The sequence below is a fragment of the Dromiciops gliroides genome, chromosome 1 (genome assembly GCF_019393635.1).
Source record: "Dromiciops gliroides isolate mDroGli1 chromosome 1, mDroGli1.pri, whole genome shotgun sequence".
NCBI lineage: Eukaryota > Metazoa > Chordata > Mammalia > Microbiotheria > Microbiotheriidae > Dromiciops > Dromiciops gliroides.
The window spans coordinates 351547411-351573957 of NC_057861.1; the positions used below are offsets into that span (position 1 = coordinate 351547411).

The 26547-nt window shown below is 36.4% G+C and overlaps 1 protein-coding gene and 1 non-coding gene across 4 annotated transcripts in view; one reads left to right on the forward strand and one right to left on the reverse strand.

The window, feature by feature from the left end:
• SEMA5A (semaphorin 5A) overlaps positions 1–26547 on the reverse strand; it is a 664838-nt gene that overhangs the window by 445616 nt on the left and 192675 nt on the right. For all 3 annotated transcript variants that reach the window (XM_043978814.1, XM_043978812.1, XM_043978813.1), the window contains one exon: positions 20332–20532. In XM_043978814.1, coding sequence (XP_043834749.1) covers positions 20332–20515 — 184 coding nt within the window. In that variant the 5' untranslated portion in view covers positions 20516–20532. The remainder of the gene's footprint in view (positions 1–20331; positions 20533–26547) is intronic.
• Positions 13897–14003, forward strand: LOC122737571. The gene has a single exon (XR_006354397.1). It is a non-coding gene; the product is annotated as a U6 spliceosomal RNA (small nuclear RNA).

Below are 26547 nucleotides of genomic sequence, written 5' to 3' on the forward strand. Positions count from 1 at the left end.
TTATTAAAATATATATTATAAGTTAGTGACGAGAGAGAGAGAGATTGAGAACAGATTCCTTATAGCTTGGAAATCCTAGCATAGCTATAATTTGGTATAGACAGAGAGAAAGAAAGCAATTTCTTTTCCTAGCAGCCCACATGAAATATCTCACCACCAAGCCAGTGTCCGAACAACTAAGAGGGCTCCCCCTGTTCTCCATCTGCTGCCATGCTTGTTTCCCAGAAGAAAAGAGGCCGATCCTCAATGGCTTCTCCCAGAAGCCTTCTGTGAAACAGAAAGCAGGGCTGTCCGCACACATACACACGCACACACACACAGCTAGTAAGTGTCAAGTGTCTGAGGCCGGATTTGAACTCAGGTACTCCTGAATCCAGGGATGGTGCTTTATCCACTGTGCCACCTAGCTGCCCTGTTATTTTCTAATTGTTTCTTACATGTCTTCTTTGTCAAAATAGGTGTAAGCTCCTTGAGCAAATTTTACACACACCCTTGTAAACTGTACAGTGCCTAGTACCCTATAATTCACAGTATGCTCAATAAATATCATTTCCACAACATTTTCCTAGAATGGTTGCATTTGCCATGACTTTTTCTCAGTGATAACAAGAAAAGACAAAAGAGACAATGCTCTAATCAAAGATGAATCTTCTATAAAGGACTATACAAAGTCATGAAGGAAGCCAATAAATTATTTCTACTCTCTTGTAAGAAAAAGAAAATATTTTTAAATTGCTGAAAATATAAACTAGGTACATTGATTTAGAGTGCCACAAAAACCACTGATCTTATCAACTTCTTTGTTTAATAAGCATTTCTGTTTTTAAGATCAACTAAATTCAGATACCAAAGGCCTCAGAATTCTTATTTCTTGCAAGCATGTCTTTTTCTCATTGCCTAGTGCTTCCTATGTTCAATTATGTCATATTTTCAAAATAATTCTCTTTCTAATGTTATGTGGCAACTGGCTAGTTGTCAAAAGGCTCACTGAAATTATATATATATATATGTGCTTTTCCATTTTTCCTTCTCTTTTTATTCTTTATTTGATATGTAGCACTAGGAAATAAAAGTATATCCAGTCATATTTTTAAAATGTATAGCAATTCCCAACTTTTGATTCAGACACTCTAAGTACATACATGTAAGATGTTGAATATGGAAGAATTTTGAGTTCTTAGCTTATGAATTCACTATGATCTTAACATGTTGGATTTTTTGTCTGTTTTGGGTTTTGTTTGTTTGTGTGTGGGGCAATGAGGGTTTAGTCACTTGCCCAGGGTCATACGGCTAGCAAGTGTCAAGTGTCTGAGGCCAGATTTGAACTCAGGTCCTCCTAAATCCAGGGCCCGTGCTTTATCCTCTGCTCAACCTAGCTGCCCTCAGTCATATCATTTTTTAAAATGGGGTTTCATGTACTTCTCAAGAATTTATTTGTTGCCTTCATCCTTTTCATAAATGTATTTTTAATGTCCCACTGGACTAAAACAACCACAGTTCCATGAAGTTTCTCCCTTTACTTTCCTAAAATTGTCGTGAGAAATCGCTGTACAAACCATCCTTCTAGAACCCTGAGAACCTCCAAAATATGTAAACTGCATCCAGTGTCATCACTTCATATCCCAAGATCTTCCCTCTCCTGTCTTCTAAAATGCAAACATGTTCTCTATAGCTTGTTTTCCCCATAAATGTCCCCACGTGTACTCCCCAAGTACTTCTTACTCCAGGGGCTCCCTTTGGTATTCTTTAGATCATTGATTTCAGCCTCTGAACACAGTTCTTAACTTTTTTTGAGCTTCATGGACCCCATAGGCAGTCTGATAAAGTCTATGAATGAATACTCAAAATCATGTTTTTAAATGCATACAAAATGCATATAATAAAATGTACCATATTACCCAGGAAACAAATTATATAGAAATACATTTGTCAAAGTTAAAAAAAAATCATGTACTCCAGGTCAAGAAACTTTGCTCTCAAAAACCATTTATTGAAAAAAAAAAAACATTTATTGAATTAGATATTTGTTCTAATTTATTTATGGTTTCATAGTGTGACCTATTAGTCCCAAATAATTGTATAGATCTGAGCAGTGTGTTTGTGTGTACTTGTATTTAGGATTGTAGCAACAACAAAGGAGAATTCATTTCTGTCTGAACCCTCAGGGTACAGAATGTAACAGATGTGACTACTTACTTGGAAACTTTTAAGATAGGGATAAAGGAGGTGGGGTTGTGTGTATTTTAAAACTGTTTGGGTTCCAAACTAGACAAAAAAAGTACTTTGCATACATATACAACAAAGTGTAAGAGAAAAGAAGAACTCCCACTTAGTTCAAAGAGACTTCTGTTTAGTCAAACAAAAACAATTTTTATAGCCTCAGGAATACACTTGGAGTGCTGGAAGGCTATGGTAGTAGGATTGTATTAAACATTAAAACCAGGATGTTTTCAATCCAGCCCACCCCCCCTCCTTTGACTTGTTTTCAAAGAAATACACTACATAGAACAGATCCTGAGATAGGTCATAGATTCACATTACCAAGAAAGGGAATGTCTTATGATGGCCAAGATTACAAGTAGCCCGTCACAGAAAAGACTTATTTGATACTTTGTAGAACTTTTATTGGGAATACTCTTTCTTATTTGCTTTTTTTTTCCTTTTTGCCTTTTCCTAGTTAGCTTTTAACATTTCTGATATGATTAAGGAAGAACTTGATATCCTCCAAACAGTATCCTGAAGAGAATAACTAAATCAAATACGAAGGAAATAAAGCAAAATGTAGAATGTGTCAAGAAAAAAAAATCCCTTTTCTAATACTACTGGCTTTCTTCTCTGGTCTATTTTCTACCTAAAGGTCACGTATTCTGGTCAAACTTCCATCTCATCAATTATCACTGTGAGCAAGCCATTAAAAACCTCATTTCATTTTATCATTAACCCTCCTTATAACCGACTTTTCATAATTGTAATTCTCCTTCTGAAATACTAGAACTGTTAAAACTTAATGCTTTTAAATGGCTTTAGATCTCTTAAAAGTCGTATACTGTGTCCATGAAATGTACTGCAGTCTTTGTTCAGAAATACAGAAGTTAGTTAAAAAAAAAACCCTCAAATTCTATTTTCAAATGTAGGAAAAAGAAAAGTCAAGGTAATTACACTTGGCTAGTTATATTAGTGTGTGTTGTCCCACTAGGAAATATATAATCAGAAGTGTTTCTGTCAACCAAGCGGTGCTGAGGTAAAGGTTAATCTTTTTATTTTGTTTATTTTTTTACTCATGCTCTTCCCAAAATATAAAAACTACCACTACATGAAAGGTGATTTGGCAGAGAAGAACTTGACGGTGTCTTCACAAATTCTAAGAACAAAAAAAGAAGGGAAATACCTTGCCAAAGCCCGATGTCATAAGGGGAGCCAACAGTGTGAGGAAGTGTTTTGCTTATGGGAAGTGCTGAAGAACTCTTAAGAAAATAACTTCAAGATCTTGCTTAATTGATGAGATACCATAAACCAAAGCTTATTAAACTATGTGTCATGACCCCATATGGCATTGCATAACTGAATGTAAGGGTCACAAAAAATTTGGCAACACTAAAAGGTTATGTATACCTATTTTATATACCTATATACCCAGAGTAGGGCAAAAATTTCTCAGGTGAAAAGGGAACACGAGTGGAAAAAGTTCAAGAAATCTTGTCATACACAACCAGAGGTACTTGACTCCTATTCTGCCCTGTTCTACTCCCTAGATAGAGTGCACTTGGGGAAGGTAACAAGCAAGCCAATTTAAAAGAGACTGGAAGGAAATTCTTTAACTCTAACTTTATCAGACTAAAATCGTATCCTCCAAGGAAGAGAAAATTGTTTTTTGTTTGGTTTGCTTGTTTGTTTTGTTGGGGTTTTTTGTTGGTTTTGTTTGTTTTGGTTTTGTTTTTTGGTGAACTCATTCCCAGGGAATCTAGGGGTTGTCTGCCATTTCCAGATGTCATAATGGAGCTGAAATCACTTGTGACAAGCTCAAAATCAATAGTTCCTCAATTTAGGGGTAAATGATATGCACACAGATAAGACTTTGTGTGATGTCTCTCTTCTAAACTGTAAGCTTCATGTAGGCAAAGACTAGGTCATATCTAATTTTTTTTAAGCTTCCCTAGCTCTGAATAGTATTCTGGATACCACAGTCATTTAATAAATGCTTGCTGAATCAAATTAATTTAAGACCTAAATGTCAGGGGAAAGACTTTACTGAAAGAGTAAATTAGTAAATCAATTCTTAATTCTTCCTATAATTTTCAAGGGGGTGGCTGTAACAAGTTACGGATATTGACAAACAGCCTGGATATTTGGCCAGATCAGGGAGTTAGTTAGTAGGGGGCGCAGCAACTCTTTATCAGCCAAGACTATTAAGAAACAGAGAACCCTGACACATTTACTAGAAACTGTTTTATTTTCATTCATTCTTTCTTTCTCACCCCCCCTCCCTCTCTCCCTCTCCCTTTCTGACCCTTTATCACTCTCTCGCACAGCATCAAGACCCTGTTTTACTCTCCCCTAAGCCTGGGATAACAGAATAACTAAGAAATTCAGTATCAACACACTACCCTAGATCTTAGTCATTGGGCAATAGAGTATGAAGGTTAAAATGTGACTGATCAATCACTCTCTTTCTTTAAAAAAATCAGCAAAAAAAGAAATTATTTCTAAGGGCACCAAGGCCAACCCATACATCAGAAGAAAAAAAAAATTAATTGGAAGACAGTGGTAAAAAGTCATGGCATGTATGTGTGCAAAGGTCTAAAATTCAGTTATTTAACTTCAAAGATTACTTCTTCCAAGGTCAGGAACTCAAATTTTAGGATCTCTGGAGTATTCACCTCACAGAACTAAGGTGGGATGTTGTTGTTATTGTTGTTTTTGTTTGTTTGTTTGTTTTGGTTTAGTTTTTAATGCCAGGGTAAACTTTAAAATTGAAAATGTCACTCTTCAGATGAGGTGATGTTGGGGCCTGTCAACATTGAAATTGTTCTTCTAAGAAACAGTCTAACAATTCATTGGTTGGTTCAAATGATGAGTTGCAAGATGAATAGCCATTCACCTCTGCAAAAGGTCATTACTTCTCATTTAGACTTGTCTGGTAGTAATCAAAAAGTTATCATCATCATGGGGACTCACAGAATCTAAAGGGTCACACAGCCTCTGGTAAGATGTAAAAAAAAAAAAATGAACAAAGGTATTAATCATAACACTTGCAAGCTCCTTCACTGAGAACTCTATATTCAGGGAATAGAGACTCAAAAAATCTTCCTTGTAATCCTAAGTATAAACTACAAATTAAATACAGTGAAGGAAACCAAAACAAAACAAATGTCAAGGCTTCCTAAAGAGATGAGAGAATGTTTTCCCAAATAGAAACAAAAGTTAAGATGTGGAAAGGGATATTCAAGACAATGAGAAAAAGACCGAGGAAACAAAGTTGAATAAACATAACTATGTAAAACAAGCACACCAAAATTGAAGACATTATGGAGATACCTCATACCCATATTTTACTTTACATTTGAACTGGGGAAAGGTTTTCAGCATCTTTCAAAGGCATGCTGAGGTTACACAATTGTTGCGTTGTTGTTGTTGTTTTTATATTACCATTCCTCTGTGCATGTGTGTGTGTGTGTGTGTGTGTGTGTGTAAATCAGGTTAAGATCTCACAATTAGAAGCTAAAATACCTGAAACTTAAAACATGTGTCAGTAACTCTGCATTTCTGTTGATTGCTATTTTGTCCCCTAAGTTTATTTTATGACTGTTCAGTCATTTCAGTCATTCCTGACTCATTTGGCATTTTCTTGGCAAAGATACTCCAGTGGTTTGCCTTTCCCTTCTCCAGCTCACTTTACAGATGAAGAATTGAGGTAAACAAGACTAAGTGACTTGCCTAGGGTCACATAGCACGTAAGTGTCTGAGGCTAGATTTGAACTCAAGAAGTAAACCCTTCCTGATCCTAGAGCTGGCACTCTATCCACTGTACCATGTACCCACCCCCTCCTACCAATAGGATTGTTGTAAAGTGAACATTTTGCAAGCCTCAGTACCCTACAAAATATGAGCAATTGCTTGAGGACAGGAATGATTTAATATGATAAATGAAGCATCTAAGACACTTCTGAAAATGCAACTGGAATGCTTAGTAGGTGTCTGACTCATTGAATTTCCCCTTTCCCTCTATTCCCAAAAATATTTTTTATATTTTTAAATATATGAGAGACAGTCTGCCATAGTAGGTAGACACAGACTCTCTCTAGTTAGAAAGAACTAAATTCAAGTTTTACTACTAATATATATTAGCCGTATGATCCCGGGTTAGTCATTTAACATCTCTGTGCCCCAGACAAATTTGTAAAAGCAGAAAATGCAGAATAGATGCTGATGTGCCTCAGGTGAAGGAATTCCTCACCAAAAGTAGATGAAATCATAGGTCACAGGTTTAGGCCAACAACAATAACAACAGCAACAAAGTGTTTCTTATGGATTTATTTACACTTTTACATACGAATTCCTTAGTACCTTTAGGTACCCCCCAGAATGAACATTATAGGACAGTTTATTTTGAGGTATGTTCCAACCCTTTTCATCAAAATAAAACTGATATTTTTTAATAACGAAAGGAAAAAATATATTTATAACTCCCTGTACTTTATACATGTATATTCTAAATAGAGTATTGAAGCACTTGTCCTAAGCCAGGAAACCTTGGTAAACCTTACTAGTAGCAAGAGGAAAATAAAAACAAACCTAAAAATATATGAAGTTAATCTAGCTCTCCAACAAGTGCTTATTTTGGTACAACCCACAGAAGTTATATTCTCTTGGGTGAGTGCATACTTTCTCTTTGGATAAACATTAAATTTGTGGATTGTGCAGTGGTTAGGGAAGCTGGGGACTAAGGCTGAAACTTTTTTGGCACCTCAATAAAATCTAAAGTTAATGTATGATTACTTTCTTTTCTTCTTGTATAGAACACTGAAAAAAGTAAATGAATGGGCTAATATTTCAGAATGTAGCTCAGTGCCTTAGACATAGAAACTATCTAATATATGTTCCTTAAATCAATGGATGGATAGATGGATGGATGAATGGATGGATGAATGAATGAATGAATGAATAAATAGATGGATATCACTTTTTTGTAGATATCTTGGATCTTAATGATATTTTTAAATTAAATTTTTCCCTTTCATATGAATTATACTGGTTTGTGAAGTAGAACAACTTTGCAAAACATCGATTTGAGACCAGAATTCTTTATGATGATATTCTGTTTCTAAAGGCTATATGAGAAGGGCAAGTGTTTTCAGAGCATAACCAAAAGAAAAGAAAAAATATTTTAAGAGTCATGAGCCCATCTAGTTTCTGCTTGATTGCTACCTACCAAAAATTACTGCTGAGTGCTCATATAATCTCTTAAGTTTCAGTCTATCTGAAGACAGTTTCTCTAAGGATCCATGCACGCTGGTCTGTTAATGGTCTACAGATGATAAAAACAAGCAGAGCAGTGAAGCAGTTGCTATAATTTGCTGGATCTGCACTTAAAATAGTTATGGCTGCTGCCCCCACCTACCGCAGCAGAAAAGGGAGACCGGAATTATATGGTAGAACAGGAATAGGTCAGGAGTAAATTGCTGGGAATCAGGAAAGTTCTAAGGTCAAACTGTTGGATTGTTTCAAGAGTATCTCTGGCACCAGCAAATGTTATTGCTAGACCAATGTTGGATAACAGAATTACAAATCCTTTGGGAGATATTCTTCCCTCACTTGGTGTGTGAAATTCCTGGTGATATCAATTGGGCCTTCAATAAATACCTAGGTAAGGCGAATAGAGCCCTTTGGGATTTATTCAACTTGTCATGAACTAAAAATTACCCTACTGGACTTTTTCTAAGCAGAAGTCATGTTTCTTTTGCCAAGAGATACAGACCTGGAAAGTCAGCTGCAGCAAAAACAATATTTAATACAGGCAGTGGGGATTGCTGAAAAAAAAAATAATAAATCTCCAGTGGCCAGAAAAGCCTGGAGGTACAGAGGCAGCCAGGAGACAAGGCTGGGTGGAGTTGAGTGCATGGAGTCTTTTGGAAGTTTAAGACAAGGAGCTGGGAGGGGGATGGTCCTCAAGGCTCTCAGTGCACTATGGTGAAACAAATAAAAAAATCTGAAATAGGGCAGACGAAAAACAAACAAACACTGCAAAATCTGCTAAGTTATTGCCAAGCACAGAATACTAATACTTAGTCTTTCACTCTTGTGCAAGTCAAATTTTCACACTGTAAACATCTTTAGCACAAGCTACATCAATATATTGTTTCCATATGTTTAAATTCTATATTCCCCATTGCACTTCTAAATTTCAAACATTGCCCTCAAGAGGTTTCAAAAGATGCCTTAAATTAAGCAGCAGGCTATGAAATTTCCCATAGCCACCTGAAGAAGCTAAAGAATTTATATCAGCAGAAATGATATCAATAATGCTTTCAGTGCTTCCTTCCACAGTCAGCCTAGAAAATGTCAACTCAGGGCAGCTAGGTAGCACAGTGGTTAAAGGACTGGCCCTGGATTCAGGAGAACCTGAGTTCAAATCCAGCCTGAGACACTTGACACTTACTAGCTGTGTGACCCTGGGCAAGTCACTTAACCCTAATTGCCTCACCAAAAAAAAAAGTGTCAACTGGACCAAAATGAAATGGCATTTCTACCCTCCTTTCAGATATTATGTGTCTCATCCAGTTATTTATACAGGATTATAGTTGTGAGGAGCTGTTGTGCTGTTGACACTATAAAGCCTAGTGAAGACTTGGACCTTCATAGTGTGAGATATGTGGCTTTTGACACACCACTTTAAAAGCTTGGAAATTGGAAACACCTTATTAAAACCCACTGGAGGTTCATTAGAAAACAAGTGAAATGAGAGGAAAAGGAGGGATGAGAAGGTAGAATTTTCAGTACAGGCTTCAGAAAAGGGTGGATGTGCTTTTCATTTTACATGTCAGTCTTGCATTTCAGAAAGTGAAATATATTCATTTCAGGAAGATAACTTGCCATTCATAAAGAATGGTAAAACCCCACTATCTGTCACAACAGTGATTATAGCTATACAAAGATCTCATTTGGTTTTGTCTACTATGACATCATAATGATATGATTTAGATATTTCCAGAATCTGTGACTTCAAAAGCCTTGCCTTAGTAGGCAGTTATTCATGTATACTAACTCATGTGATCCTCACAACAATGCTGGGAAATTATTATTATTATTATCTCTATTTTTACAGATGAAGAAACTGAGGCACAGAGACAGTAAGTGATTTGCCCAGAGTCACTTAGCTTGTTAAATATCTGAGGCAGAAATCAAAGGCAGCTCTTCCAGATACTAAGTCCTGTGTTCTATCCCCTGTGCCACCTCTTTGCTCCCAGAAAGAAATGCATCACACCACAGCTAATTTGGTGATGGCTTCATAAACAGTAGGAGTTTAATAAACTTTTCATTAATTGAGTATCTCCACATTTAGCTAGGTAAGTCCTCCACTGAGTGACATATAGTCTACTTGAAGCTTATATTTAAAGCCTTTCAAGTTTGGAAGGACCACCTAGAATTGTGTTCTGCTAGCATATGATTTGAAGACCCAGAGTCCCCCTCTATTGGGAAAGGAAGCATAGGAGAGAGAGGAGGAAGAAAAGAGTAGGAGAAAGAAGAAAAGCAGGAGTATTAGGAGAAGCTCCAAGCTATATGGGACAAAAAGTCATCAAAACATTGAGACCTAGAAGAGGAGATAAAAAACATGTAGGAAAAGGACAAATAAATAGATAAAGCATTTATTGAAAATTGAATACGTGGCAGGCATTGTTAAGTGCTGGGCATATAAATGCAAGCAAGCAAAACTTTCTCTGGCCTCCAGAATTTTACATTTTAATTGAAGAAGACAATGCATAAGGAGAAGCTAAGGAGGAAGAGGATGCTGGAAGAGCGGAAGGGGGGGGGGGACACAGAAGCAATGCATGGAATATATTGTTCCATAAGTAGCTTAGGTTGAGGCTAGCCTTGGCAAGATAAAGTAAAAGATAACCTTTTGAAACTGAGGCACCCAGAGTTACACAGAACCATGATACACTTGGGGAAAATATGGGCAGCGTGGCATGAATTGGTCGGAGCCTAGGTCCCACAATATAAGGTAATCAGGATAAGCAATGTCATCTTCATTTTTCTGTTGTACAACTGGAATTGTAAAGATGGTGCTTTCCAAGTATCTACTGAGGATGAATTTATATAATACATTTATTCAAACATAAAAATCATGATTTTTGTCTACTTCTTCAATAATTCATATAACATTTGTGAGAAAATAATTATTAATAAAGGCTTTTTTTGGGGGGGGACCCTTTCTCTCCCTCTCCCTCAACTTTAGAGAGGTCAGTTTTTTAGGAGGGAGTTCTAATCCTGTGCAGGGCATGCAGGGCTCTTTGTGACTAGCTCAGTGAACGGATAGGATTAAGGAGCACCTATCTGCACTTAGACTTTGCCCCTCAGGGGGTCTCTCCCATTAGACTCCAATGTCATCACCATTCAGCTCAATTTAATGTGGACCACCCTCAAGTCATGCCAACCAATGAAATTGAAAGATGCTAGCCAATTAGCTTTGATCAGTGTGTAAGGAGCCGCCTCTATCAAGAAGAGGAAAAAGCTTGGGCCACAAAGGACTTGTTCTCTTCTTTCTTGGACTCTCTTTTACTCTCCACTCACCTTCTCCTTGCCCTCTTGGCTCAATATGCTGGTATGTAATTGTTTAGGCCTGTAAGCCTGGGACTAGTGGGAAAGTCAGGGAGACAGGCATTCAATACTTTAATAATGTGATATTAATCATTAATAAATGGTTACTGCCGGGGGCAGCTAGGTGGTGCAGTGGATAAAGCACTGGCCCTGGATTCAGGAGTACCTGAGTTCAAATCCTGCCTCAGACACTTGACACTTACTAGCTGTGTGACCCTGGGCAAGTCACTTAACCCCCACTGCCCTACAAAAATAAATAAATAAATAAATGGTTACTGCCAAAACTGGTGCAATAGCCATTAATATAAAATTTAGTAACATTTTAGAAAACCCAGCTTAGTTCCCCATAATTTATATAACACACATTAATTCTAAAAGAATCATAGGATAATGCTGATTTGTCCCAACAACATTTCCACTTGAATTCCATCAAAAATTAAGATAATAGTAATATCTGACACTTCTCTAGTATATAGCAGCTTAGAAGTACCTTATATACTGTTTTATTTGAGCCTCACAACAACATATTATCCCAATTTTACAAATGAGGAAAATGAGGCAGAGGAGTCACAAGGCTCAGATGGTCAGTAACTGGAAGAGTCAGAATTTGAATCCCACACATCTAAAAATTAAAGAAAACTATATCTTGAAAAATGAGTAAGTACACTAGATGAATCATTTTTAGAGTATTAGCCTTACTTCTGTTAAAGACAGAAAAGAAGGAGAAAACAATGGGATATTACCTAATAAGCATCTAAGTTTTGGTTATGCATGGTTTGTTAAAGAGTAAATGTTTTGTCAGTAATAAAAAATTTTCTGGATTTTAATTTTTTAAAAAAATATGTTAAAATAATGTATGAAAACTTCAGTTCAGTCTGTGTTTCTGCTCAGGATAAGGAAATGCTTTCTAAAAAAAATAGAGCTGATTTAAAATGTAATGCAATGCTTATATACATAGTGAGTTCCTCAGTCATTGGGAAGTACTCAAGTAGAATCTGGAGTACATCATCACTGATATCGTAGAAGAGATTCATGCTTCACATAGGAATATAAGATCACAGAATGTTGGAACCAGAAGAGACCTCTGAGGTCATCTGATTCCAGGCTGGGTCTAGCATTAGCTGGTCCAATGTAATTTGAGAATCTACTATGCATCTTTCTTTTGTAATATGATGACAAGAATACCATAGCCTCTGAATCTTTCTTAATTACTTTTTTCCCCCCTTTATACAGTACTATGGCTTTTACTTTTCTGAGAAATCTTTATTGGCTTCAATGTTCATCTATCTCTGGGATACCTACTCTCATGAGGATCTTACTTTAGAGAGGAACAACATCCTCCCAGTCACTCAGGCTCATAGCCTACACATCATCCTGGACTGTTCACATTTCTCATCTCCCATTTCCAATCTCTTGCCAAGGTCTGTCAAATTCACCTTTGCAATATCTCTTGCATATACTCCCTTCTCTCCTTTGAGATATCCATTGCTCTACTACAGGGCCTCATCACATCATGCTTGGACTATTCCTATAGCCCTCTGGTGGGTTTGCCTACCCCAAGTCTCTCCCCAGTCCAATCCATCCTCCATTCAGCAGCCTTATGGAAAACTGGCACAGCCTAGCATGTATGCATGCATAAATAGTAATAGTAATAATAATAGTAGCAATAGCAAGAGTGATGATAATAATAATAGCCAGCATTTGTCTAGCATACTAAAATTTGCAAATTGCTTGATAAAATATCTCCTCATTTTATCATTATGGAAACCCAAACACTGAGGTACCTTTATTATCCCCATTTTACTGATGAGGATAATGAGGTAGAAAGAGATTAAATGACCCGCCCAGGATCACACAGCTAGTAAGTATCTAAAACTGAATTTGAATTCAGTTCTTCTTGACTCTAGGCCCAGCACTCTTTCCACTGTGTCACTTAGCTGACACATGTATACATATATGTGTGATGTATATTAATATCTATATGTATCCATCACTTTCTTCTTTTGTGGTGGGGTAGTGACATAGAAATGTCAAATGATTCTATTTTGATAGTTAAGGTAGCTAGAGAAGAATTATTCCTTCCCTCACTTTGTGGTACTGGTAAGACCTTGATAGATGTATCGGAAATGAAAAGAGCTGAAGATCTCTTGAGGGGATGCTTATAATGTCATATTTTTTATGAAGTCAACCTATGAGTATATTCCAGGTATTTAGAGTAGTATAAACGAAGTTAGAGGGGAGAAAGCCTAGAACATGCTGAAGAAAGAGAGAAGGAAGTATATAGCAGAAAGTTGTAAAAATAAGACAGAAAATACATCGTGGCTTTGAATGACAGGCAAAGGAGTCTGTTGGAAATATTTTGAGCAAAGGTAAGACCAGTTAACAAACTGTTAACAAAGTTAATCAAACAATTTTAAGGATAGATAAAGGAGAAGGAGATTAGAGGTAGGAAGACTCATTTTGAGGATGTTATAATTCAGAAAAGGGGTAATGAAAACTCTTTCAGGGGGAGAAGCAATGGGAATACTAAGGAAACGATGGATGCAAGAGATGTTTGAAAGATGGAATTGAAAGGCTTTGGTGTCTAATTGAAAGAAAAGTCAAGACAGTCATGGTTAGAGCTGTGGAGAATTTTAAATATTTAGGAAACAGACAAGAGTCCAGTTAAGGAGAAAGAAAAAGAGTCTTAAGAGAGTTAAGAGAATATGACTTCCCTGAGCACATGGGAGTTTCAAGAGTGCATCCAAAAGGTAGTGTGTCACATTATCAATTCTCATGTAGGTTCAAGGTGACAGGGCAAGGAGAATCAAAAGATAAATGAAGCTCTTTAGTCCAGAGTCAATTTATATAGCATTCTACAGGGGTTATGTTTATAAAAAAATGAGAAAAGTCTAATCTCAAATAAAATTGGTAACTATTAATACAGCAGTTTCAGTAGAGCAGCAGACAGAAAAGCCAGCCTGAAACAAGTTGTAAAGAGAGAAGAGGAAATGAGGTTATTGGTAGGAAACCACTTTTTTCAAAATTGAAATATTGTTGTTATTAATTCATGGACCTCAGATTAAGAAACTTTGCTACATTGTGCTTGCTTCAGCAGCACATATCCTAAAATTGGACCAATACAGAGAAGATTAGCATGGTCCCTGCACAAGGATGACACGCAAATTTGTGAAGAAACTTTGCTATAGCAGCAACCCCAGGTGTGCCAAATAATAATAGCAATGGTGTATGAACTGTAGCATTAGCCAAAATGCACATTTTATACTGAAGTCAGATGTAGGTGGGGGAGGTAATGTGGGGAGGTTAACTAGCTTATATAAAAAGGGAGCTTTTAATCTATGCATCACCATGACAACTCAAGAGCACGCGCGCATGCTTGCTCTCTCTCTCTCTCTCTCTCTCTCTCTCTCTTTCTCTCTCTCTCTCTCTCTCCATCTTATTCATTGCAAAAAGTTCTCACAAGATTATATGTATTTAAAGGAGGTTTACAGAATCCAGAAGTATTTTTCAGGTAGAAATGATCAACTAACTTCACTAATGTTTTAGAATATCTAGATCTGGAAGAAAACATGTTTCTTCTAGTGTAGTATTACACAATATCACTATGGATGAAATGTCATATTTAGTTGTGCTTCTGATTATAAAAATAATAATAATACTTCTGCCTCCATATATGTTTTAACCTCTGTAGGTCTTCAACTGAGGGAAATTAAAAAGAAAAAATAACAGTTATTCCTTCTAAAATATGGTTCTATGTTCTTTCTTTTCTCCTTCCACAGAACAGAAAGATTTTAAAAGAACATAAATTTCAATTATTTGAGAGCTATTGATCAGATGGGTGGGTAGTCTAATTAAAATTTAAAAATCTGAATTGTTTTTTTGGGAAGGAAGAAGAACAACTTAAGTAAACAAGATGGCCTGCTATAATTGGCCTACTTTGTGTGATCCTGATTATCACTAGCTGCTGTTTCTGTCAGAACAAAAATCAAGAACATAGGAGATATACTCAGAAAATATATAACCTAATGAATTTCAGTCCTTAATGGACATTGTTAGTTTTGGTTCTGCTTTAAAAAAAAAGACAAAAATCTATTGTTGTGGTGATTGTTGTCATCTTTTCTTTATATGTAAGACAAAGGTAATAGTATTTATTTCTTTGAAGACAGGATTCTTTAGGATTAACTAATTAATGCATATTTGGATTGTAAAATGCTTTAAAGCAGATGAAAGAAAACAATGAAATATTGACAGCTAAATTAAATCACTATTTCAAACAATAAGTTAAAGAAAAATTCAAAAAGACATTTTAATAGTATGACTAAGGAGTACTTAGTTCTTGATTTATGAAATATCTTAATTTAACTTTTTTTTAAGCAATTGGCGTTAAGTGACTTGCCCAGCGTCACACAGCTAGTAAGTGTCAAGTGTCTGAGGTTGGATTTAAACTCAGGTACTCATGACTCCAGGGCCAGTTCTCTATCCACTGCACCACTTAGCTGCCCCTTAATTTAACTTTGAAAATACTATATATACCCCATCCCCAAAAATATGCACTTAAATATTACAAACAAAAATGTTCCTTCCATTTTGGTAAATTATTTGATTGTAGAAACATCAGAATTGAAGAGTAATACCAAAAAAAAAGTATTGATAATTTTTAAAAACCTCAATAAGTCACTTTCACTTGGCTCAGAGAGTCCTCAGTCTTTTTTTTTTAACTTGTATATTGACATATGAGGATTCTCTGTCCTTTCATCTTTCAAAAATCAACAAGGACATAAAATGGTTGTATGTTTTTTTTTTTTGCCAAACAAGGAATTGAGAACAAATCCATCAACTGAACAATGAATGGATGTTTTTAGTTTTGTTATCCTCTAACAGGTATATTAACTCATAAATCTTTATTTAACTACTTTGAAGTTTTGGAAAAATTATCTGGACAAATATAGTCTTCTAATTTGTTTTTTAAGCAAAAGAAAAGTATGGAGAATATTCTTAATCTACAGAAGCAGCAGAGATTCTTATCTTATATTTGAAGGAACACATTCCAATCATGACTCTCCAGCTCTATTTGTTTGCTTTATGAAAATAGCCATATCTTAGATTCTTCATAAGTGAATGAATCCAATCATTTTCTTCATGGTGGTATTGCTATGAAATAGTAAGATATTTCAATCAAATCCATGGGATTGTATGAGGGCAAGTAATTCAGACTACAGTGTATTTCTTTGTGGTTTTGAAACCTTTCTCCCCAAGTAATCCAATTAAAACTGACTAACATATCCTTCTGGGATAGTTGAGGATATGCTCAGTATAGTTAATGAGCTTTAGAATTTAAAAAAATATATAAAAGTATTTTATTATTTTCCAGTTACATGTAAAGATAATTTTCAACATTTGTTTTCATAGGATTTTTAGTTCCAAATTTTTCTCCCACCCTCCTTTCCCTCCCTCCTCCTGAAGACAGAAAGTAATCTAATATGGGTTATATATGTACAATAACATTAAACATATTTCTGCATCAGTCATATTATGAAAGAAGAATCAGAGCACAAGAGAAAAACCTCAAAAAAAAGAAGAGGGAAAAAAAGCCCAAAAGTAGAAACAGTATGGTTTAATCTGAATTCATAATCCACAATTCTTTTTTCTGGATGCTGAATACATTTTCTATCATGAGTTCTTTGAAATTGTTTTGGATCATTGCACTGCTGAGAAGAGCCAAGGCTATCACTGTTTCTTAAATAAATGTGCTCCAAAGATGCATATATCAACATATTGCATACATATTGCAAACATATTGTTGTAATTGCATAAAACCATTATTGTAACATTAAAATGCAAAAGTAAAATTTATTTTTTATTCAAAAATACTTTTAGAAGAAATAAGTTTTTGCCCCCTCTTGACAATATGAGTCTCCACCATATAATTAGAGAAGGTATTATAAAATCTATTTAAATATTTAGTCCAGAATGAACAGAGAAATTATGGAAACAGTAGAATACTTGAGAAAAATAACTGGAAAAATAGGATACTTAAATCATTATTCTTAATAGGTGATAGGGCATTTAAATATAGATTGTCCCAAACTATGAAGTTTACTACAGGAAATTACAGCATAGTAGAACTAGGGGAAGAAAAGGAAATAAATGACTGATAATGTCTTTTAAATTTTTTCAAGTACATTTATCTTAATCATCCACTCTCTGATGCTACTTAGTTGTCACAGGTTTGGAGTATAAAGAATTAATTGTTATTTGAGGTTTTTATGACCCCATTTTTTGGCTAGAATTAAAAAAACCCTGATATGTGCACTGGCCTGGGACTCCCCAAACCCCATGGTGCTCCACCCACTGGTTGTAGCTGTCGCCATGGCACTGGCACCTCACGTCATCACCACTAGCTGACACCTACATGGGCCTGGCAAAATTAAAATGACTGGAAGCCCAGTGAGGGAAGTCATGTGACTGTCAGTCAGGGCTGCCAACTTGGGGCTGTGTGGTTAGGCTAGGGTCTGCTGGGAAGGAGAAGGGAGGAGTTTCACCATTCTAGCTTGAAGCTGGAAAGCGACAGGATGCAGCCTTGTGTTCTCAGTTGATCCCTGGGAGGTGGTGTTATTCCGGTTGTATTGTTTCCCTTCCCCTCTTTTTTTTTTCCTTTCCCTTAATTCTACTGATCTTGCTTGTGTTTTTAAGTTCGTTATTGTTAATAAACGCTGTTCTGTTTTTGAGGGAGGCTGTCGGGAATTGGGGGGTGGGGAGGAATATTACTATCAGATCTATACACTCCTAAAATAATAGCTCACAAGCACACCCAACCCTCACCAGTGAGTTTGCCCTTAATAGTCAGTAGATACAATTTGTTCAAAGCAAAGGTCTCTATGATTATGACATAGGAAGAAGAGTAGCTACAAAATAGCATCCTTCCCATCCCTTCAGACTTGGAGCATACTCTTTTACAAATAAACATAAGCATCTGTGTGAAGAGTGAGAAAACTGACTGTGAATTTAGAGTAGCTGTATAGGGAGAGATGGAGCACTTAAAGCTAATGTGACTGTTTTCTTTCCAATTCCATTAGACAGAACACACTAGATAATGGAATAATAGTATGTAGATTGTTCTTTTCATTAACATATTAACACCTTGTTATCTCTGTTATCAACCCATTAGCTTCCATAATTGCATCTACAGACTTGGGGTGGGTGGGTGGGAACCAAATCTTCCCCTCTGCCCTCAGGTTTTCTGTTGCTTTGCATTTGAGAACCAGAAGCTAGACTGCTTAGCTCCTGAGTGGTAGAAATGGTCTAAACCAAAGCTTCTTAAACGGTGGGCCATGATCCCGTATGGGGTCACATAACTGAAAGCAGGGATCATGAAAAATTTGGCAGTAAATATTTGATTTGTATACCTATTTTATATGCCTATATACCTGGGGTCACATAACAATTTCTCCAGTGAAAAGGAGTCACAAGTGCAAACAGTTTAAGAAGTCCTGGTCTAAGCAATGCTTGCAACTGAAGGCAAGAAATCTTGGAAAGGAAGAGGGAAGGGGAGGCCTGAATGGTGGGATAAACAAAGAGCAAAACAGAGTTGGTGAGAAGAGCAAAGAAAAAATAAAGAGAAAATATAGTACAGGAATGGTAGAAGGCCACTAAAAACTGCCTCAGGTAAAATGCTTTGCCTTGAACAATGCTGAGAAGTTTACAAGAACCCTTGCAAGTCTTTCATTATTCCTAATAATGTTGAGCTGTACAAAATTATGACAGGGAGTGTTAAGGCATTCAAAGTCCTTTAGATTAAAAAAGAAAAGATAGAGGGGAGTACAAAATGAGTCATACCTTTTTTAAAGTTCCCAGAATTGTTTTGTGTGTGTGTTGTTGTTGTTTTTTTTTTTTGTAGGAAGACTTAGCTGAGTAAGAATGATAATTGTCAGTTTAGAAGGAATAGTATAAGGTTGCTGTTGTTTTTCTAAAGCAAATCATTGAAAACTATCTCTATAACTGGATTTCTCTCTAAATAGCATGCTGGGGAAACTTTAATCAATAAAAAAACAAAGGCCAAATATGGCACCATTGCCCTAAGTAGGCATTAAACATTTAGAATTAATTTTGGACATGGCTATGAGACTCAGTAAGCTTGCTGTGAAACGTGTTGCCTCAAAGGGTCACTATTTTCCCCCCTCTTTATTGGAACTGACATCAAGCAAAGACATAGATAAGACCAAAGTGTGAATCCATAATGTGTCACGATGTTTTAGTAACCAGTGCACATTACAGAATAAATATTCAGAAATCAAGCCATGTCTAGAGAGTAACTTTGTAAATAAAGCAGGCTGTTAGATTGTGTTGGTCACTGAACTCGGCTAGACAGGATCCAACATTTGTGAATCCTAGTATTATTCTGAAAAATAAAGTGGCCAGCATCTTTTCTGAAGCCAGATAACAAATAAAATCTTGAAAACATGTGCTTACATTTATGCCATTATCACTTGAAACCCTCACAAAATTGCAGAAGTAATCAGTTATGTAAAATAGCACCTAAGCTTGAAATTTGTAATTACTAAGGGGTAGGCATAAAGAGAAAGAAGGGCTGATAGGTGGCACAGTGGATAGAACTAGTACTAGGCTCAGAATCAAGAAAACCTGTCTTCATGAATTCAAATCCAGCCTCAGAAATTGGGTGTCACTTAACCCTCTTTGCCTCAGTTTCCTCATCTGTAAATTGAACTAGAGAAGGAATGGTAAACCACTCCAGTTTCTTTGCCAAGAAAACTGCAAATGGGGTCCAAAAGAATCTGAAATAACCCAACAATGAAAATAAGGGGAAAGTATGCATATTTTTCAAAAACGTTTGTAGAGAGATTTAATTTACCTAAGTGCTTTATTTCTCCCTCATCAATGTTCCTCACTATTTATGTCCTATAAGAACTCCCAAAGAGCATGAAAACAGTCCTTTGCTCAGCTATTTACATTACAGATATAAGGGGCTGCCAACATGCTGCAGTTGTCTAAAAATCACTGAAGTCAATAAAGACAGGCATCTGCCCCAGTGGCATAGGTTGCTGTGACACGTGTACATAGCATTTGGCTTTGTGATAAGGCTACATGCTGTGAAACATCAAAATAGGATTTATTTTTAGCTTTGGTGTCACTTTTTAAAAATTTCTGAGTGAAGGGCTCATGACATATACAATAAAAGAAAATAAAAGAATAAAGAAAAACTAGCAAGTGCTCAATGGGGTAGGGGTTGGGAGTTTCCTCTCAAAATGCCATGCCTCATTATTGAATGGGAACCATTTATTGTGACAAATGAGAGGTTCCTGCTCTGGATAACTCTTAGATGAAGGGAATTAGAATTACATTTTCACTTGTAATCTAAGAAGGTTTTGAAATTGTTTTCAAGAAGAAAGAGAGAAGGGCTTTTCACTTTGAAGTTTATATCCCCTTTAAAAGTCATATTCATATCTTAGAAAGAAGAAGAACCAACATTTTTCTGCTATTATATGCTTGTTTCCTCACCTTTATAGGTGATAATTGGGTGTTCTGCTCTCTGACAACGAATATCTTCTGCTGCCATTGGCTGTATGGCTCCCAACAATCCTAAACTTGTAACCAACCACATGATGAAGTAAGTTCCCTCCATGGTGGTCATGAAGTCCTTGTTATTGGTCACTTCTCTTTTAACTGGAAGCTCTTCTTCCATTCATCTGTGGGAGGTGCCTGAAGAACACAACAGAGAAAAGACAGATTATAAAAAAGAAAACAAAAGAATGAGATCCAGCAGCATGGTGGGTGGTCAGATGGAAATATTCCAATCATCAGTTTTTATGTTATGATTTCTGAAATAGAAAACTTACAGAATGTGTCTTTTTCTATACTGATGTTCTGGGTCATCACTGTGCTACCCTGTATTTTAAAACTATAGATTTATAGGAATTAAAGCTGGAATGTATCCAACATTCTCGAATGACACATTAATGAAATGAGGATAATAACAGCATCTACCTCATAGTTGTTTTATCAAATGAGATAATACTTGTAAAGTGCTTGTAAATACTTGTAAAGTCAGACACATAGTGGGTGCTATATAGTAAAAGAGGAGGAGGGGAGAGAAAACTTGAAGGTTCCTCAGAGGGCATCTGCTCCAACCGTTTGATTTTATAAATGAAAAAAAAAATACTAAGAACCAAAGTTAGGCAATAACTTACAGGTGACACAGGCAGAAAGGAATAAGGTAGGATTTAAATCTACATTCTCTGACTTCAGATTTAGCACAAAGCATGATGCCTTTACTTCCCTTTAGTATTTTAAGATGTGATTCGAGTAGAAAGCAAAGTCAAAGTGCCCAGAAAGAAAGACTAAATGGTAGTTAATATTTATCTACTTTAAAAAAAAAAAAAAAGACCAACCATGTGTCAATACTTTGTGCTTCTCAAGTAAACAAGCATTTATTAAGTGACTACTATATGTCAAACACTGTTGTACAATGTACAAACAAGATATATACAGGATATATTGGAGATAATCTCAGAAGGAAGGCACCACCAAGATTCAGGGTGAATGCAAAAGAAATTTTGTAGAAGATGGGACTTCAGCTGGGATTTGAAGAAAATCAGGGAAGGCAGGAGTCACAAATGAGGTGGAGAAAATTCCAGGAATGTGAAACTTCCAGATTCAATATGGGCCTTCTCTAAGCTTCTTGAAATTGTACAAGTGATTATTTATGTTTGGGTTTTTGGTTTTTTTGGTTTTTTGGTGAGGCAATTGGGGTTAAGTGACTTGCCCAGGGTCACACAACTAGTGTCACGTGTCTGAGTCCGCATTTGAACTCAGGTCTTTCTGAATGTAGGGCTGGTGCTCTATCCACTGTGCCACCTAGCTGTCCCAAAGTAACTAACACATTGTTAAGAAGGAACCAGAAAAAAAAGGCACCAGAGGGGGCAGCTAGGTGGTGCAATGGATAAAGCACTGGCCCTGGATTCAGGAGGAGCTGAGTTCAAATCCGGCTTCAAACATTTGACAATGGACTAGCTATGTGACCCTGGACAAGTCACTTAACCCTCATTGCCCAGCCAAAAAAAAAAAAAAAAAGGCACCAGGACTTAAAGAGGATACACAAATATGATAAAGACACCTATTCCAATCTTACCTTGAGAACCCTCTGAAAGGAACTACAATATGAGCACAGGTGACAGAATTCCCTACTCCCCTCTTTTCTAGGAGCAGCTGGGTGATACAGTTGATATAGTACTGGACCTGGATTCAGGAAGTTTGAATCATGCCTCAAACTCTAACTAGCTGTGTGACCCTCACAAGTCATATAATCTCCTTCCCTTAGCCTCAGTTTTCTCACCTGCATAATGGGGATTATTGCACCTAACTCACAGAGTTGTTGTAAGGACTTATTAACATATATAAAGTGCATTCCAAACTATAAGGCACTATACAAATTCTGGTTTATTATTATGAATGAAATGTATTAAGTATTTTTTTTTTTGGTGGGGCAATGAGGGTTAAGTGACTTGCTCAGGGTCACACAGCTAGTGCGTGTCAAGTGTCTGAGGCCAGATTTGAATTCAGGTACTCCTGAATCCCGGGCTGGTGCTTTATCCACTGTACTACCTAGCTGCCCCCAAATGTATTAAGTGTTATGTAGTTAGAGTCCCTCAAAGAAGTCATCACAAAAATAATGACATGATTTAAAAAGGATTCATCTCAACCCTGCTGATAATTGGAATTCAGATAACCTAGAAGTTAAAGGAATCCATCAAAAAGTCTATTCAGTTTCACCAGTATCTCTTTTTTTTTTAATCTAATAAAATTTTCAACCTATATTTTAGATACAATCAAGTTCTGCTACAAGAAAGATCATTTTTAGAGCCCAAATGACTTTACTCAGTGACTCAGTTCTGGGTTGAGGGCAAACTTAAAGGAGTGATCCACCCAAAGTAATCAATGATAATAATTCTCAGGTTGAATGGCAAGTCTAGGGGTCAAAGTGAACTGCACTTAAATCCCATCCCTGGCACACTCTGGTTGACTCTGATCAAATCATTTAAGCTCCCATTATCTTCAAGCAACTCTCTAAGGATTTAAGCTTCAGAACCATTGCTGATCTACATTAGTAGATGGAATGTCTGCACAGCTACCTCTGAAGACCAATGAAATTAAAGGAATAGGCCTACTGTATGACACTGGGCCTCCTTGAACAATACCCCATAGTCCAAGATGAATAAATGAAATGATTATTTTCTTCTTAGTATGACTCAAAACCAGCAACCTATGGTTAACATGGCACCTCCCTCTGCCCTTCACATTTGGGCACGTATATATGTACCAAACACACAAATGACACAGATTAAACTTATTAGTTAGTATTAATATCATAAGAGGGGGTATCATTCAATTGTCAATAAATGACCAATGCTATACTTGGAGCAAACACCTACCTTTTTATGCCTGACATAAAGATAAAAAGCAAAAGAAATAGCCAGGGGAACTGCGACTTTTACCTGGGACTTTGAAAGAGACTAATAGGGAGATACACACACACATTCATTCACAAATAAACACATGCACACATATGTGTATCTATAGATACACATATATACCATGCATGTATACACTTATATACATACATATGTATGCATGTATATGTATGTGTATATATATAAATATATAAAATATATTTTTATATACACACACAATACTGATCAAGTTAGCAACCTCTTAAGAAAATACCTCTCAAGGAAAATGAACCTTAGTAGTGGCCCATGATAATATATAGTCTGGGTATTCAGTGTGGCATACTGGGACTACAAGTTTGGAGAGACCCTACTTCAAATATTTCCTTAGACATGAATTAGCTGTCTCTTCTAGAATATGATGAGAATCATAACAGTACTTACCTATGTGAATTAAATTACATCATGTGTCCAAAGTCCTCTACAAACCTTAAAATGTGGTGTGTTTTAGCTATTATTACAATAAAAATTAGTTATGCTGTCTTGGCTTACACATTTGACATGGTTTTGTTTTAAGGGTTTGTAATTTGTAATTCAGCAACATGCTTCATGCAAAAAGAGAGGGAAAGATATAGGATGAATCTAATCGTCCTTTGGAGAATGTAATTCTTTTACCCCAAAAAAGGTTCACCTTCAACAAATAGTTCTTTAGCTCCCAAGACATTACAAGTCTACTTTCTCCTGACTCAGCATATTTATGAATCAACATGACTCCTCTTCTGAAAGGATTAACTACTCTATCACAGCTACCAAGATCATTCCCAATCTAATTAAGCAGATCACCCTGTGAAATTGGTATCACTTTACTTTAGCTGAAATTCAATTTCCAAAAAGTTAAAATCACATTACTTATAACTGTGCTGCCTTAAGGGGGAAAAAAAGAAAACTAATTCATTTTTTCAGAGGGGAAAAAAATCCCAGCCAAATAAATATTGCTCCAATTTCATTGCCCAGTTAATTAAAAATATTTGGAGTAATTGAATGCTAAACAAGTGATTTTCCCCAATGTGAGGACCCATTACATCAGAATTGAATCCAAACTGTTGTCCCAGAAATACAAACATAGCCTTAGCCATTTCTGAATCTAAAACTTTCATTTGAGTTTTCTTCTGTGGGACGATCTTTGTGTAAGCAGCATCCAAATAAGTACATCTCTTTAAAATGTTTGTGCAATAAATAACATTTACCATTCACATCCACATTGTAACTGAATAGCCTTTCAGGAACAGAAAATAACTAGTCTTTGGGGAGTGAAATCACTGTCAGGTGAAAAAGGATATCAAAAGAATAGAAAGTTATACAAGAAGTTCCACTAATGTAATGAGAAATAACTACTAATTAGTCAAATGAAGCAGAACTCTTTAGAAAAGAGGTCAGCTATACAGCTTTGTAGCAATGGTTAGAGAGTTGGGCCTAAAGCTTGGCAGACCTGAGTTCAAATTGATAGTTCAAATTCAGTCAATGCACTTATTAGCTGTGTGACCCTGGGGAATTTACTAATCCTCTGTCTCAGGTTAATTGTTAATTGGGGACCATAGAAGCACCCACCAGCAAGACCTGTTGTAAAGATCAAATATCATATTTGTAAAAAGTATTCAGCACAGGGGGAGGCTAGGTGGCACAGTGGATAAAGCACCGGCCCTGGATTCAGGAGTACCTGAGTTCAAATATGGCCTCAGACACTTGACACTTACTAGCTGTGTGACCCTCGGCAAGTCACTTAACCCCCATTGCCCCACAAAAAAAAAAAAAAAGTATTCAGCACAGAGCCTGGTACATTCTAGGAGCTTAATAAATGCTTATGTGACATTTAAAAAATTCAAGAAACATAAATTCTGGGTAGTCATTTTCTTAATAATATTGTCATTTTTAGCAGTCAGTGACACTTTAGAATGTCACAGACAGTAATGGCAGCAGGCTCATGGCTTATGTGCCCTTTGTTTTTTTTGTTTTTTTTTGTTTTTGTTTTTTTTTGTTTTTGTGGGGCAATGGGGGTTAAGTGACTTGCTCAGGGTCACACAACTAGTATTTGTCAAGTGTCTGAGGCTGGATTTGAACTCAGGTCATCCTGAATCCAGGGCTGGTGCTCTATCCACTGTGCCACCTAGCTACCCCTTTACATGCCCTTTGGAAGAGGAATGTTCCTGAGCAGGGGCAATCAACTCTAGTTGGTTAACAATTAATGAGAGGTGGACTTTACAAAGACAAGTGAGCTCACTACTATGAGGGACTGATAAACTATCCCAATGCTCAGACTACCCACAGCCTTGGGCAATCTAGACAAAGAATCTACATCCCCACCACCCTTCCTACCACCCAAGCCTGAGCTAGTTGGGTGGAGTAGCAATATTCCCAAAGAGGATAATGTTAATCCTCTCTTCCATCAGCCCTGTCCTTGAGAGATTGGACAAAGAAATACAAGGGAGGAAAAAGCTGGGGTCTCCCCAATTTTAATAATTGCCTATTAATATGAGAGAGGAATAATCATGTCTCTCACTTCTCTCCCATTTCCCTCTAAATATAAAAAGATAGATAGCTACATATCTATCTACATGATAAAACTTTGATGAATGCAATGTACAATAAAATGGAATGATCTAGAATCAAATACGCTCTAGAAAGTCTGGAGAGATGGCTCAATTATTTTTTCCCTTATGAAGGAATACCGGTAACATCAAGCTGTTCCACAGAATAGGGTCACAGGAGAGGCCCTGTTGAGAAACTTAGCCAGAGTATATTGTTTCCAGGCTTTTTCCTACAGCTCTTTGGCCAAGAAGAAGCGTAAAAGGTCCAATTCTTCAAGATCACTAAGGAAAAGAATTTCTAAGCCAGAAGCCCCAATAAGATTTGCATATCTCAATAGTATAATAGTTTGGTGGCCAGGACAGAACAATCTATAGCTAGCTGGGTTTCAATGTGGACTGAAAAATCAGTAATATTTTTAGTGTAGTTTTGTTTTTGATTTGTTTTTGTTTTGTTTTTTCCCCCTAAATAGGGACATTTGCATTCAGAAGTTCTGGAAGTTCATATTTAAAATATCATTTTGACGCATGCATCTGAAGAGATACTAAACTGCACTTCTAACTTCTGAGCAGACCCATCAGATCTAGATTTAAATACTGGTTCAATCAGGAAAATACTGATCACATGGTCATTACAAAAAGTAATAAGAAGAATAGTAGTTGCTACATTAAAGGCTCTGTGCTAGGTG